This window comes from Thunnus albacares, chromosome 3 (assembly GCF_914725855.1).
Source record: "Thunnus albacares chromosome 3, fThuAlb1.1, whole genome shotgun sequence".
Classification (NCBI taxonomy): domain Eukaryota; kingdom Metazoa; phylum Chordata; class Actinopteri; order Scombriformes; family Scombridae; genus Thunnus; species Thunnus albacares.
Window position 1 is genome coordinate 28,782,442 of NC_058108.1, and position 15,234 is coordinate 28,797,675.

The following is a 15,234-nucleotide window of genomic DNA, read 5'->3' on the forward strand; positions in this document are numbered from 1 at the left end:
ATTTGCTAACTATTTTGATAATTGATTCATCATTTTGAGTCATTTTTTAACAAAAAATGTCCAAAGCCAGCCAAAAAAAATTAATATATTCAGTTTTCTCTTGCCCTCTATAATAGTAAACAAAGTGTGTTGTGTTATGTATTGTTGGCCGTGACAACAGTTCATCCAGCAGATATAGAGCAACATTAGCATTCATTTGGAGTCACATTTTTCATATTCTGATTGATCTATGTCCAAATTTCTTTCTCCTTTTAGCTGTTTTGTTTGCTAGCTTGGACATTTTGAGAACTAAAGATTCTGAGAAAGTAGAGGATAACTGGGAACAACACAGGAAGCGAAAGGGAACATTCAGAAAGCAAGACATTAACTCGGAAGCAAATATGTTGATCGACATGATGATGCTGGAAATTTGATTGCTTATCTACCTTTTGTAATGTTGTCTTACTTACTCCTTGAAAGAGAGAAAAAAACTCCAGCTATTATAACTCATACAATATATGAAATGTATGAAATGATGCATTTCATGTATGTTTCATCATATATTTAGATGTATGATATTTTGTTTGTTTGTTTCAAAGCTGCTGTGAGGATGCTGTATTTTGGTGTAGAAGTTGTCATGTATAAAAACTGCCTTATATTATGTAAAGTATTTGTGTATAGATATGTTTTTTCATATGCAGTCATGCTCTTTACATGTAAAATGTTATGTTACATACAGATTTGCTGTGGTCACTGAAAAGGGAACACTGGATCAGTTTCAAAAGTATCCTCTCCCTTCCTTTTTCCTCATCTTTTTAAAGGAAGAACACACTCTAGGACCCGCCCTTTGAACCTCTCCACCAATGGGAAATGAGAAGAAAAGAGTCAGAAGCAAGGAGAGAGAAAAAACCTACTGACATTCACCCCTTGGTAGGGCTGGACAATATATCGATATTATATCGATATCATGATATGAGACGAGATATCGCCTTAGATTTTGGATATCATAATATTGTGATATGGCCTAAGTGTTGTCTTTTCCTGGTTTTAAAGGCTGCATTACAGTAAAGTGATGTAATTTTCTTACCAGACTGTTCTATTATTTGCCTTTACCCATTTAGTTATTATATCTACATTATTGATGATTATTTATCAAAAATCTCATTGTGTAAATATTTTGTGAAAGCACCAGTAGTCATCCCTACAATATTGTCACAATATCGATATTGAGATATTAGGTCAATAATATCGTGATATTTGATTTTGTCCATATCACAAAGCCCTATTCACCTCTGAGCTGTGGTTTAAATATTAGCATTATCAAGCTCGACAAAACTAACAATGTGCAACCGATTTGAATTTTCAATATAAGTCTCTAATTGAAAAACGCGTTCCAAAAATATTCAAATGTCACAGTTATTCACCACAAATTAAAACATAATTGATCAAAAATGTGTAGTAAATTAAAACTCATTTTTCTAAACTCTGTTTTATTCGATTTTTCTAAGGTTTTTCGTGTTCAAGCTTGTATTTTGAAGGCGGAATAGCACAGTTTCCGGTAGCGCTCAGACTTTTTCTAGCTAGTTGAACGCAGCTCATTAACAGCTGCCTGGTTGCTAGACGACTCAATCTGCAACACTGGTGTGAAAACAGTAACCTCCACACGGAAAGAAAACGACGTTTTAACGGATTTCAGGAAGCTATGGTTAACAGTCTCTGTCACCGCATCACCGGCTTGTTAGACGGAGATTTCGTCTTGTGGTGGACAAAAAACCGAGTTGTAGCATAACTGTTAGCTAACGTCTCTTTTGTTGCCCCATGTTTTTACCACTAGCAAGAGAGGCAACGTGAAGTGCGCTTTTCTTGACTGAGAGGAGGAAAAATGAGAAGATTACACACGGAGAAAGTCAAGTTTTCCAACTTAACGTAACGCTTGTTTTCCAGATATGTTTAGTGCAACTGCTGCCAAGGTGTCTGTGGAGGCGAGTGATGTTCAAACAGACGAAGACTGTGAAGAGCTGGTGAGTCTGAAGCTGTGGGGTTTAGGTCAAGAAAACAACTGACTTTGTCCCTGAGGAAAGTCTGTAAATTGGTTGTTTTGGTCAGTGTTTTCGTACTTATTTGAAACTTGTAGTTGTGGCATTTGTCAGACTTGTGTCCATACTGAGCCTGTAGCTCTAAACATCACACAATACAGTAGTTTATAGCAGTTGTAAGTTAATGCCTGTTACATGAGGATTCAACCAAAGCTGTAACTATTAGTCCATTAATCGAATAGTTGATCAACGGAAAATTAATTATTTTGATAATCGAATCATTTTGTAAAAAAAAAAAAAATACAACAATTCTCCCATTCCAGCTTCTGAAATGTGAATATTTTCTGGGTTCTTTAGTCCTCTATGATAATAAAGTGAATATCTTTGGGTTATGGACTTGTGATCAAGACAAAACAAGACATTTGAAGCTGCGTCTTGGGCTTTTGGAAACAGTGATATCCAAAAGTATGAAAAAGTAATCTGTAAGTAAATGAAGTAAAATTTAAATTGAATATAAATAAATACGTATTGTGTAACATAAATCTCCTTTATCCATTTAATCATTTGGTGGCCGCTCAAATCTATAGACTCTTTAGGGGACTCTTTCTCCTAGTTTGGGAACGATTGATTTATGGGGTTAATTTGATTTACACAAATTAAACATAGTCTCAACATTTGAAAAAAAGCGTACTTATATGAAATGTGTTAATTGAGTAATGTTTTCCTCTCTCTATCTCCCTCTGTTTTTCGAAATTTCTCACTCATTGACACACATACACCTTCCTCTGTTCAACATAGGTTGAGGATGGCTTCTCTTTCTCTGCAGATATTTTGGAAAAGGTAAACAAATCAGTTGTCAATGATGAATATTATTTGTGGCATGACATCTGGTTCACTCTTATATTTTTGCCTTCATGTTAAGGTTGATGTCTTGCTTTAGATGTATGTTGTTCCTCAGATCGTTTTTTGTTTCATACTTCTGCTTTAACAACTTGATTTTGTCCTCCAGCAGAGAACAAGGAGGAAGAGATCTTCTGTCAAGCCTCCTCCTTCTCCTAGTAAGACTTGCTCAGCTGCTCTGTGGGGAATGTTTTCAGACACTGTAACATAACCCACCTTCCAAATTGCTTGCTTGTTTATATATGTTTCTGTGTATATGTAGGGTCTCCATACCTCTCGAGTCTGAATGTGAACTCTAGGAGGGCAGCGGTGGCGGCCTGGAGACTGCCGAGGGCCTCGCTGGGGGACACCAGAGGGGACACTCCTGGGGACATGGGCTCAGCTCGCCTCACATCCCTCAGCAACGGCCATGGTAGGCACCGTACAAACACAACCGTGTCTCCGCAGACAGAGTCTCTCCTCGGGAGGGATGGCTGGAGGAGTGGCTGTTGAGGCTTAGATGGAAGGAGAGATGGATAGAAGGAGAAGTGCGAGGCTCAGACTGTTTGTTCAGCTGATAAGTGGTTTGCTGACTTTGTAGGTATCCTGCTTAGTACTGATGACTTTGGGAAACTTTTAGGACTTTGATATTTACTGCAGGCTCATACTGGCTGATTTTTCTGGCCACCTGCTGGTAGAAGAAGTCCACAACAAACTGAAAAACACTGACACTAATAGATTAATCACATTATACAGTTGTAACAGCTAACATGTTTGCGACTAGAGCTGCATCGATTAGTCAATTAATCAATTAGTTGGTCAACAGAAAATTTGATAATTGATTGATTGTTTTGAGTCATTTTTTAAAGAAAAAAAAATGTCCAAAAAGCTTCACAAATGTGAATATTTTCTGGTTTCTTTGGTCTTCTATAATAGTAAACAATATGTGACTGGGTTATGTACTGTTGGTGGTGAAGAAGAGGACATCACTTTGCACTTTAGGAAACAGTAGTCAACATTTTTGACCATTTTCCAACATTTTATAGACCAAATGACTAAAAATAATCAACAGACTTATCGATAATGAAAATAATCATTTGCTGCAGCTTTGTTTGCAACCACTTGTATATTTATTCATCCAGCAGATACAGAGCAACATTAGCATTCATTTGGGTTCATGTTTTTATCCACCTGACTAATCTGAGTCCAGTTTATCCTTTTAGTTCTGTTTTGCTTGCTAGCTTGTTGCACTGCCCCCAGTGGCCAAAAACATCAATTAACCCAGGTTCAAAGAATGAACAAACTACAGGATGTTCTCCACATGTGTTCAATCTGAGTCACGGAGTATTGAATCTTGTTCTGTCGTCCTCTCTCTCAGATCTGTCCCAGCTGCTGAGATCAGAGTGTGATGTCACACCGGAGCTTCTGAAACAGACCTTGACTGCGAGGAAACACAAACATCTTCACTCTGCATCCAACGGTGAGAGAATGTCAATGAAGGTGTAGAAGTGGAGAGCAGACCGGGGTAGTTGGGGAGGGTGAACAGGATATGAATTCCATGTTGTTTCATAACTACAAGGTGAGAATGTGAGTGACATGCGTTGGGGTGATTGTGTACCATCTCCTAATTTGTCTGTATGTGTTTCAGGCTTCACCTTCGGCAGCGGTGACTACAGAGAGAAGGAGGACATGTATGATGAGATCATTCGCCTCAAGAAGGTAAAGTGTAATAAAATGAATGTGTAGTAGTTTGCTTGTCATTAAGAAACAAACACATTGTAGCAAAATGGCAGATTGCACTTCAGCTGGAGAGTTCAGGGTGAAGTGACCGTGCAAGCAAGCATCTGTGGCCTCCTGAAGTGGCCTTGATTTGTGAAAATTTGTGACAGTCTTAGTAGGAGTCAGATTTGGTGCCTCAGTTCCTTTTATGTCTTTTTGGATGTGTCATTAATCGCTGGCGCTGTTCTCTTCAGAGTCTTCAGGCGCAGAAGTCTGACAACCAGAAAATGAAAGCCAAACTTCGCCGCCTGGAGGGAGATAACGCTAAAAGAGAGAAACAGCTAGAAGAACTGTTGGATCCCACTAAAGTATGATCACTAAATTGCTTCTAATATTTGTCACGAAAACATTGAACGACAGATACATTTCAAGATATTTGTATATTAAAAATGTCTTTTTTTTTTTTATAGGGATCTGAATATACTCGTAGTTTGGTGGATAAGAAAAAAGAAGGGAGTGTGGTGAGTATATCCAGTATATTGGTGAAAATACAAGAGATTATTTTTAAGGATGGATCATAAACAAGCTTATAAAACTGTTTTCTATCCATTAAGGTTCTCAACGGGCTGAAACAGAGAATCCTGAAGCTGGAGCAGCAGTGTAGAGAGAAAGAAAATGCTCTAAGGTGAAATGTCACCACACTTATACATCAGTCCAATTGGTTTAGGCGTGAAGCAGCATGATGTTCAGTTTATTTCCTTTTTTATTTTCCAGTAAACTGCAGAGTGAGCTGAGGACTACCAACCTGGAGGAGCTGAAGATAACAGTAGAAACCTACTTTGAAGAGGTCTGTATTTTGTTGCTTGCAGCATTTTAGCTCAGCTGTGGAAAAGGAAATGTCATCTAACTTGTAATGTGTTTATGCGTGTGTGCAGATCCAAAGACTGAGGATGCTTTTAGAAGCTGCAGAGAAAAGGTACGCATCTCCTCATCAAGTTTTATGATTATTTGTGACATAGAACAATTTGTATCACGGGAAGTAAAAAAAATGTGTATAGTCTAAGCCTGATATACTGACCCTAAATAAACCTGTTTGTGTTGGTCTGAATGGGTTTTTAATCTCACAAGAAAATGATCTTCCCTTAAAAGGACAGGCTTGTAGATCTTTGTGATGCATGTTAAGGAAATACTCTATATCATCCCTGCCTTCAGCATCTCCATCTTCCTCATGTCCCTCTCTCTGTCTGCCTACAGTAGTCGAGCAGAGAGTAAATGCTCTCAGAGGCAGCAGAAAGCTCTGAGCTCCACGGTTCTGCGTCTGTCTGAGAACCTGAAGCAGCTTCAACAGGAAAACACAACGCTCAGAGAGGAGCTCAACACTGAGAGTCCTGCCGGAGGAATCAAAGGTCTTTACTCACACATGTAAACACACAGGAGCCCACAACAGACGCAATTAAAAGACATTTACTTCCATTGTCTTTTTTTGGTTTATCCAGTGAATTAAGGTTCTTCATCAGACTAATACAACAGTCCTAGAAGTCCAGTACTGCCATGAAGCAGTCCTGCTCTTTGATTTGTAAATAGCCCACAATGGCCTAATATGAATGTAGCAGCAATCTTCTCTCTATCATCCAAATTACCACTACTATTATAGTCTGTATATAGGCAATAAGCTCCAGGTGCAGCTTAGATTTCTTTTAACTTAATGGCGAAATCTTTGCATAATTACTGGCTTATTCGTATGCAGCATCCACAGTACCTTATGTCCTCCAATTACGAGGGCTTTCACTGCTTCCTCATCTGAGCAAAAGGGTTTTATCCTCATGTTAATCCTCTCTTCCTTTCATTGTGAGCGAAGTTTTTTTTGACTCGCATCTAAGCGGCAATCTTCTCTCTGTCACCCAAAGTACCACTACTGTTACAGTCTGTGTATAGGCAATAAGATGATTAATTATGAGAGCTACTGGCTGTGACGTAATTAGTAGCCTATCTAAAGGAACATTTCAACCTTTTTAGCTACTACAGTATTAACATTAGCACAGAATATACCTTCTTTTTTTAAAAATATGGCTTTTACATTGAACCAGAGATATTAAAAAAGTGGATAGCTATCTTGGTATAAACAGTATAAATGTCTTCTTGGTTGTCTTATGTTTCCTTATGTTATATAACATCATATTGCCCAACCCTAACAATAAAGTATGAGCTACTGATCTTTTTTTGTTGCAATTCTCATATCTTTTTTTAAACAAAATATTTTTGAAAATTTTCAGGTTTTGCTTGGAATAGCTTAGTTGTGTCTAGACCAGTGCATACTAAAATAAAAAAACAATAACAACTATTAAAAATGATATAAAACACATTAGAAAATCAATACATTTTTAAAAAAGTAGCAAAATATTAGATTTTTCAGTGTTTTTGAAGTCCTATAAAAATCTCTATTATTAATCCAGGTCTATACAGTGAACTGGGTTGTTAAGACTGAATTAGTTGGGGATAATATCTGATTAGAAGCGTATCAATCCTCAACCATGCAACAGAGAATGTAACACATTGCTGTATTGTTTCCTGTGCTGTAATGCTGATGAAAGAAATGTGTCCTTGTGTGTCTCCTAGGTTACAGAGAGTGGAGTAAACAGAGACTGCTGAGAAGGCTGTTTGAAGTGGAGAAGGTGAGAGGAAACTGTAACTTATTGTCCATGTAAACACACGCAATCGTCTTTGTCAGGCTGTCAGTTTTAGAGTTCACAGTTTCATCCTCTCTCCTCCTATCAGAGGCTGGAGGACAGCAGGAAAGACGCCCATAGAGCAAAGAGCAGTAGCCGATTGGACCAGGAGGTTCAGACCACGCCCACTGAGAGTCTGGATGTTAAGCAAGGGTTTGCCATGGCAACAGAGGCAGTGGTCTCCGTGGGAACGATCACTGAGGAAGGGGAGGAGGTTTCTGCTCTGAGAGGACGCCTCAGCCAATTGGAGATAGAGAGGGCGGAGCTTCAAGAGACGCTGTCAAGTAAAGAGTGAGTGAGGAAAAACTGTAAATTGACCTATATGCTGTATGTAGCAGAGGGCAAAAAGCTTTGAATTTTGTTTGTGAGACTGAATCTGTGTTTGTGTTTTCAGTGATGAAGTGAGACAGTTGAGGACAGAAAGAGAAGAACTGGAGAAAGAGGCTGAGCAATGGAAGGCTGAACAGACAAATGAACGGGACAAAGAGATTCAGCAGCATAAGTATGTGATTTGTGATCGATTTCATTAAATTCAACATGCCATGACATGTTACACACATTCAATTTGGTGGTCAAAGGTCACTGTGGCCCCAAAAAAACGTTTTTGGCCCTAACTCAAGAATTCAGACACTAATTATGACAAAGTTTCACACAAATGTCTAATAGGATAAAATGATAAAATGAAGGTCAAAGGTCAACTTCACTGTGACATCATAATGTTCTGCAAAAACACTCTTCTGGCCATTATTCAACGCCGTAACAGAAGGGGAGATTGTGACCATATTTCACATTTGGTCAGACACTGAATTGGTGACACTAATCTTGGGTTCCCACCTTGAAACTGTGGTGATTTTATAGATCTTCTGTGCTGCTGGGTTGGGCTCTGCACCAACATCCACATCTGAAGCTTTGTCTACTGTCATGGCAACAACTTTGTGTTCTATCAGAATCAGCTTTAGTGGCCAAGCATGTGGACACATACAAGGAAAATACACTTAAAACCTTTTTATTAAATTCCTTCAAAGTCTTCACTACAAATATTATGAGTCTGGATGGACATGGATATAAGCTGCAACTTGACTGGTTGGCGGAGGTGTACAACTGCAAGGCGCTTTTTCTAGTTTTTAAGATAAAAGTTAAATATATTCCTGATATTTTTTTCTAAACTCTCACAAGCTATTGATGGGTTTACATCTGAGACATCTACATATACCAGAGTCTTTGTGTGGCAGGCAGACACAGTTGGCATTAGAGCTGCAACGAGTAGTCGAAATAATCAATTAGTCAATTGACAGAAAATTAATCAGCAACTTTTTTGATAATCAAATAATTGTTTTAATTATTTTTTAAGCTGAAACACAGAATTTGCTGATTGCAGCTTCTTGAATGTGAGGATCTGAGACTTTTCTGTGTCATACATGATAGTAAACTGAATATTTGTAGACTGTGGATGGTTGATAAGACATTTGAAGACGTCACTTAGTTCTCTGAGGCATTAAAACTGTAATTTTATAAAGTAGTGTTATTTATACATAACTTCTACTTTAAAGCACTGCCATGTGTAAAGAGTCAGCAAGGTTTACCTAAACAAACTATGGGTTTGTTAGTTAACTAACTAGTCTACATGCTGTTAGAGTAGCAAAGAAATTTATATTAATGCTGGTATGCAAAGGCTGGCAGATTCTAATGCTAGCTTATATGAGATTTGTGAGTTGTAGTGGAAGTCTCATTTTGTCACGTTAACCCATTTGTTATGCATGTGTGTTTGTGTTTTCTCAGACAGGAACTGGAGCAGTTAAGGGTGAGGATTCAAACTCTGGAGGAGGACAGAAGCAAACTTGCACAAGCTGAACCGTCTCCTCTCTCTCCCACAACACAAGAGACCTACGAGGACACTCAAGACAGAGCAGGTCTGGAGGAAGGAGAAGAAAGGGACACTGGAGGGAGAGAGAAGGAGGGGGAAGGAGCAGAGAAGAAGAGGAGTGAGAATGGGCGGCAGAAAGAGAGGGAGAAAGCGGCGAGCATCATCCAGACAAATTGGAGGGAGTATAGAAATAGGGTATGTAACACACTGCAATTATGTAAAAAAAAAGTTATTGATGTGTGAGAGAAAGTTATTGGTGTGGGAGAAGTATTATGTAAAAAACGTCAAGACACTTTGTCCCAGATTTCTCTTTCCATTCATCTTTAGGACATTGTGATGTTGCAGTCAGCATTAAGAGGCCATTTCCTCAGAGAATCACAGCTCAAGGACCTGCAGAAAGATGCACAGAAAAAGGTTTCGCCCACACACATACACTTCCACACAGACCCAAAGTCAGAGTAGATCTGTAAAGCAGCAAGCATTGCACCATTATCACTAGGTATCACTATCACAGGTGTATTTTTAATTTATTGGCCACTGTAATCAAGAAAAATGATATTATTTTTGATGCAGTATGAAATTCTTGGTTCCTTTTCACAGTAAGACGCTGTGTGTGCATTTAAGTTAGCAATATTGTCAAGTGTGTTATCAAGAGTAAAGAATTGCCCTGATAATAGAGTAAAATAATGTGAAAATGTAGATTAAACAAAACATTTCTAAGCCTGGAACAGCTCTACTTTATATCATTATGAAATAAACCACAGTTGCAGTTTTGTCAAACAACCACTAGATGTCTCTAAAAGGCATTTTCTGTCAGTTACCTGTAATCTCGCTGTTACTCATCACATGCATGTTTTTCTGTCTGCGTCTCACCCACTGAACCTCCCCTGTCCATCCGACACTATTATTTCTTTCTCTACTTTTTGCTCTTTCTCTACCTCATCTTCTCTTTTCAGGCTGTTGAGGCCTCTCCTGTAGAAGGAGAGCTGGATGCAGTTGCCTTGACGATGATACAGTCTGCATTCAGGGGACACCTTGCTCGCCGTAGTCTTGCAATAGAGAGGTGACTCATGTTTACACCGAAAAATATATAAAAAAAACAGCCACAGTTAAACAAGCAATACATAAATCCAGCATAACTTGTGTGTGTGTGTGTGTTTAGCTCAGGGTTCTCTGTGCCTTCTCCACTGTCTCTGCCAACGCTGGTACCAAGAAGAGCTCGGTCAACACACACATCCAGCAGAACAGGTGGGGTTCACACACACTTATTTCTTTAATATTTCTTATTTAAATCTTTATTTTATTCATATATATATATATATATATATATGAACAAACACACACAAAACACCTTATAAATAAAAAAAATACATAGTCAGATTGACCATATGGTACATAGCATCATCCAAAAAGAAACTCAAAAAAAGGAAAAACAAAGTAGACAAAACACTTTCCCACTCCCCCATCTTGCTATACCCATGTAGCTACACATCCATCTTCACTGAATCTCTTAGCTTAAAGGGGACATATGCTTTTTGTGGTTTTCCTGTTATATTTTATTAGTTATAATATCAGATGTCGATGTTAAACATGGTCAAAGGTTCACAACTTGAGGTGAATGCATGGAAAAATAATCCTTCCAAGTCAAAAGCCCGGGCTTGCAATGCTACCTCTACTAGCCTTTGTTTCTAAGGTTGTTCAGTTGTCCACCAGCATATTTCAGATGGGACTTGGAGAAGTTTCAGCGCTTAAGTAAAGAATGTGAAAAGTGAAATGCGACTGCTACTGTTTGTTTACGTAGCCTCCACAACCGTCAGAAGTCTGAACGGCCTGTTTCAGACAGAGGCTGAACTGTAGAGCTTCATAAAGGGCCAGTATAAGATAAATAAGGAGTTTTTTTGAACTGTAAATCATGCAAAGATATTTCAGTAGAGCCCCAGAATGTACATATAAACCCGGAAATGTGCATATGTCCCTTTTAAGGTATTTCATGCTACTTGCCTCAACTCTTATTTCAAGGTTAAGGGGTTAATGTTTGAGGGAACATGTATGAACATACATGGATATATCACAGATATACAGTACGTATATGAGACACATAACTTGTCAAACATCCACACTCCTTTTAGACTGTAAATGTAGGAAAGTGTTTTTCCACAGGAAACAAACCATCAGCATAACTACTCTACAGATACCAGACAGGGTTTAGGCTTGTTGTTTGTTGGGTCTGCAGCACCACGGCCTCATTTCTACCCAGACACCTTTTATGAGTAGTGATGGATCTTGCTGGCACGTTGATCTAATTTCCACAGTGACTGCATCCTCTGCCTCAGCCTAAGCTTCAACAACCTTCTATTAGATTCAGATAATGATACAGACAGAGAGCAGCAGTGTGGATCAGTAGTGTTACCTCGCATGACACCTAAAGATCTAGAGCTGCCACTGCTCAAGAGTCCTCATCCTGAGCTACTTCCTGACCTTAATGACTCTGTTAGACTCCACTGCTTTCCCTTCCATCTCACTGACTTTCTAATAGGGAAGCAGCATATGGGCGCATAGAGCAGAGCAGCGTTGTCAGCGGTTTTCCTCGCATGTTAACAAGACTGCCGCCGCATACCATGTGCAGAGGGCTTCACTGAGAGATTTTGGACAAAACCATCTGATCTTGTGTTCCTGATTTTATTTATTTAAGCTTTTTGCAAGGAGGCATGGTGTCAAAACTGTAGTTTACATGAATGTGAAATGGAAACAAGGGAAGCTTTGGTTCGAGTGTGACATGGCCAAACCCATGTACAGTGTGTGTATGTGTTTATATTCAGAGGATGTGTCTGAAATTTGCTTTAATGGCTGGTTATGTGTTGTTCTGTTGGCAAGGTGCCGCATCTCTCCATAACAATGATGAAAAGCAGGGTGAGGAAGAACACCTCTGGCCTGTCTCGAGCACTCACACATCCAGCATGACACCCATAACAGGTTAGATATATCCATTTCTCTATTATGACTGTGTTAAGAGCACATAAGGTTCTTTTTTAGCAACCCCTGTTTTGTGTGTGTGGGTGTTTGTATGTGTGCTAAAACCTTATTTGACTCAGAAGATGGAATAAAATGTTTGGAAAATATGCTGAAATAAGAGCCAAAGAATCTGAAATATTCATGCATCAACATGTCTGGTACAAACTGCAGCATACATGAAATTCTATTGATTGCACCTTCTATTGTGTTAATTTTGAAGTTCTTCAGGGTTAAACAGGTATAAATTCAGCTAACACAGTTCTATCTCTATGTCTCCTGCAGCCCAGACAGAGCTCCAGTGCCCAGCAGAGTCTGGTGGAGCCGCTGCAGTCGATTCTGACGATTCTGACGACATCATCGTGTCTCCCTCACGTCCTCTGAGAAGCAGAGAAGTCTTAATCTTATAGACCGTCCGTCTGGGTTGGGTGGTGCGTGTTTCTGTGTGCATGTGTTTGAGAGTGTCGGCAGGAGGAATTTCTGCTTCTGTTTCTACTCAGAGGTTTAAACCACCATGTCTTTGTCTTACTGAACCTGCAAATGACAGCTGGGATATCCTAATATACCGTATTTCCTCAAATAGTGGTCAGGGCCTTTGTTTACCTCAACTGCAGAGGGTACCAGGCCTTTATTGGAAGCACGCTCATATTAGTGAGAGGCCTTTATTTCTAATTCACTCTGTTTGATAAGGATATTTGCTCATACTTTAGTGCAAACCTTCCTTGTTTTCTGATCTGCTTAAGTTTTTGTTATTGCCTTACCAGTTACCACTTACTCCAACGTGCGGAACAATAATGCTAGAGCGTGAGTTTCACCCGGAACGTTTTGGCAGTGGACCACTTAGCTGTGGCATGTGGGTAGCATCCTCATGTATTGTATTGTATTTATTTATCGGGACAGTGTACAGTTTTTAACGTAAATGATGCACTGTACCAGATTTAGCTTGAAGCTAATTTTCATCTGCAGTCCCTTACAATTAAAACATATAACAGTACAAAGCAAAAACTACACAGAGCACATTATACAAAATACAAAGCTACACACAATAGCACATCACATACACCCACAATGTCAACTAGAAATTAATAATGTAAACTATGTATGCTTGCCAGCTTAGCCAAGTTATCCTGGTTACCCTGGTTACCCATGATCATGTAATGTCGCTGCAGTCATTATTATTAAACTATGCGCCGTTATCCTCGTATTTAAACGATATTGCGTCTCCTCCGTCCCCCTCCCCTCTCTGTGACGGTCAGCTAGAGGGCTCCGCATGTACTCATAGAACTGGACTTACGTCCAGGTAACTTCTATTTATGCTTAACTGGCATACACCTCATATAACAGGCACCAGGAGAGGTGCCAATCACGCCCCCCGACGTTATCAGAGACCCGTCTTTTAATTGACTACCATCTTTTATTTGAGGAAATACGGTAAGTCAGGATAATATAGAACATATACAATATTTGCTGTCTGCTTATTTTGTCATCTGTGCAAGCACTTCTCCTACAGTAATAACCAGAACATTCTGGGAAGTCAGGTGCAGGATCTTTTATAACATGGAAATACGAGACACATAAACACCTCACTTTGATCACGGTCTTATGCAGGATACTGACAAAACATAAAGATGCATCCAGTGTCTTATTAGAATGATCGACCAGTTTAGTGTTTAAACGCTTGGCCTTGAGGCTAAAGGATTTCCTGTCAAAGTGGAGGAGAAAACACTCGCGTGAACATGAAATGAGCATCCTCTTTCATTTTGACCTGTTATTCTAGTAGTTTATCGTTTGAGCCAAATAGCCCTTTTCAATTTGTCTTATTTATTCTCAGCGGTTGTTTTGTTTTGCCAAAGTGCCTACTGCATGGAGATTCAAATTTAAATTATGGTAATAATAAATGTATTAATTTCTGTTAACCTGACTGGCCCAATCGAGCTACATAACTGAAAAATCCTCTGGATTTCACAGGCTAATATATGTAATGAATCATATTTTGACATGCCTGATTTGTAACACGTAAATGTCCTTACACTAATCTATCATGTATGCTTAATAAATGATGGCTGATACTGAGGTATGATTCTCAACTGATGCACTATTGAGCCAAACTGTGAATAAATTATAGATCAGTCTGCTGCAATACTAAACACACAGTCAGTACAGTGGAGGATACACAGGGAGGAATGCCAGTGATGTGTAAATGACGACCTTTAGGGAGGTCAACAAAGGATGAGTGCTTTTCTCCCCACATGATGTGTGTAACTTAATTTCTGAGACATTCAATAAAAAGCTGTTTTTTTTATAATGAAGTCTGCCGTATCTGATGTGGTTCTTGCGGAATGGAGAGCAATTTAATTAAATGTACTCAAATACTGTACTTCAATGCAATTTTGAGGTACTTGTACTTTACTGGAGTATTTCAATGATTATTTTCTGATACTTGATACTTGTTTTCCACCACGTTTCTGAGGGAAAAATTATAGTTTTTTTTTTTTTTTTTACTCCATGTAATTTATTTGACAACTTTCTTTTCAGATTGTGATTTTACACTAAACACTATAAAAAAAAACCCTATAAAATACAATACACTGTTTAAGATTAAATAAATGGTAAATGGACTGCACTTATATAGCGCCTTTCTAGTCCTCCGACCACTCAAAGCGCTTTTACACAACAAGCCACATTCATATGCTGATGGCAGGGGCTGCCATGTAAGGTGCCAACCTGCTCATCAGTACATTCACACACTGATGGCGCAGCCATTAGGAGCAATTTGGGGTTCAGTATCTTGCCCAAGGACACTTCAACATGTGAACCGGAGGAGCCAGGATTCAAACCACTGATAAGCAGCTTTCAACTTTTCTGGTTTGTAACCCCTTACAAAAAAGCAGTGTCTGGTTGGGGCTGCTTGTCAAGTTTCAGATTTCTTACATCAGTTGTTAGGAAATGTGATTTCCCCTTTAAACTTCTCAGATGGTTTCTTTCAAGTAACTGTTTGAGGTAAAAGTGTGCAATAATTCAC

The 15,234-nt window shown here is 38.9% G+C and overlaps 1 protein-coding gene across 2 annotated transcripts; it reads left to right on the forward strand.

Moving 5' to 3' along the window:
• Nucleotides 1-1,549: 1,549 nt before the first annotated feature.
• Nucleotides 1,550-13,149, forward strand: iqce (IQ motif containing E). Of its 2 annotated transcripts, none has more exons than XM_044347520.1 (21): nucleotides 1,550-2,000; nucleotides 2,814-2,855; nucleotides 3,025-3,073; nucleotides 3,178-3,327; nucleotides 4,273-4,374; nucleotides 4,543-4,613; nucleotides 4,868-4,981; nucleotides 5,084-5,134; nucleotides 5,228-5,298; nucleotides 5,388-5,460; nucleotides 5,549-5,589; nucleotides 5,868-6,019; nucleotides 7,230-7,285; nucleotides 7,389-7,630; nucleotides 7,734-7,841; nucleotides 9,119-9,398; nucleotides 9,531-9,617; nucleotides 10,160-10,266; nucleotides 10,366-10,451; nucleotides 12,078-12,176; nucleotides 12,498-13,149. In XM_044347520.1, the coding sequence occupies exons 1-21, from the start codon at nucleotides 1,926-1,928 to the stop codon at nucleotides 12,620-12,622; spliced, it is 2,181 nt and encodes a 726-aa protein (XP_044203455.1). In that variant the 5' UTR covers nucleotides 1,550-1,925; the 3' UTR covers nucleotides 12,623-13,149. The 2 variants fall into 2 exon arrangements, with proteins under 2 accessions (XP_044203455.1, XP_044203456.1); XM_044347521.1 differs by having other exon boundaries at nucleotides 3,028-3,073.
• The last annotated feature ends 2,085 nt before the right edge of the window (nucleotides 13,150-15,234 follow it).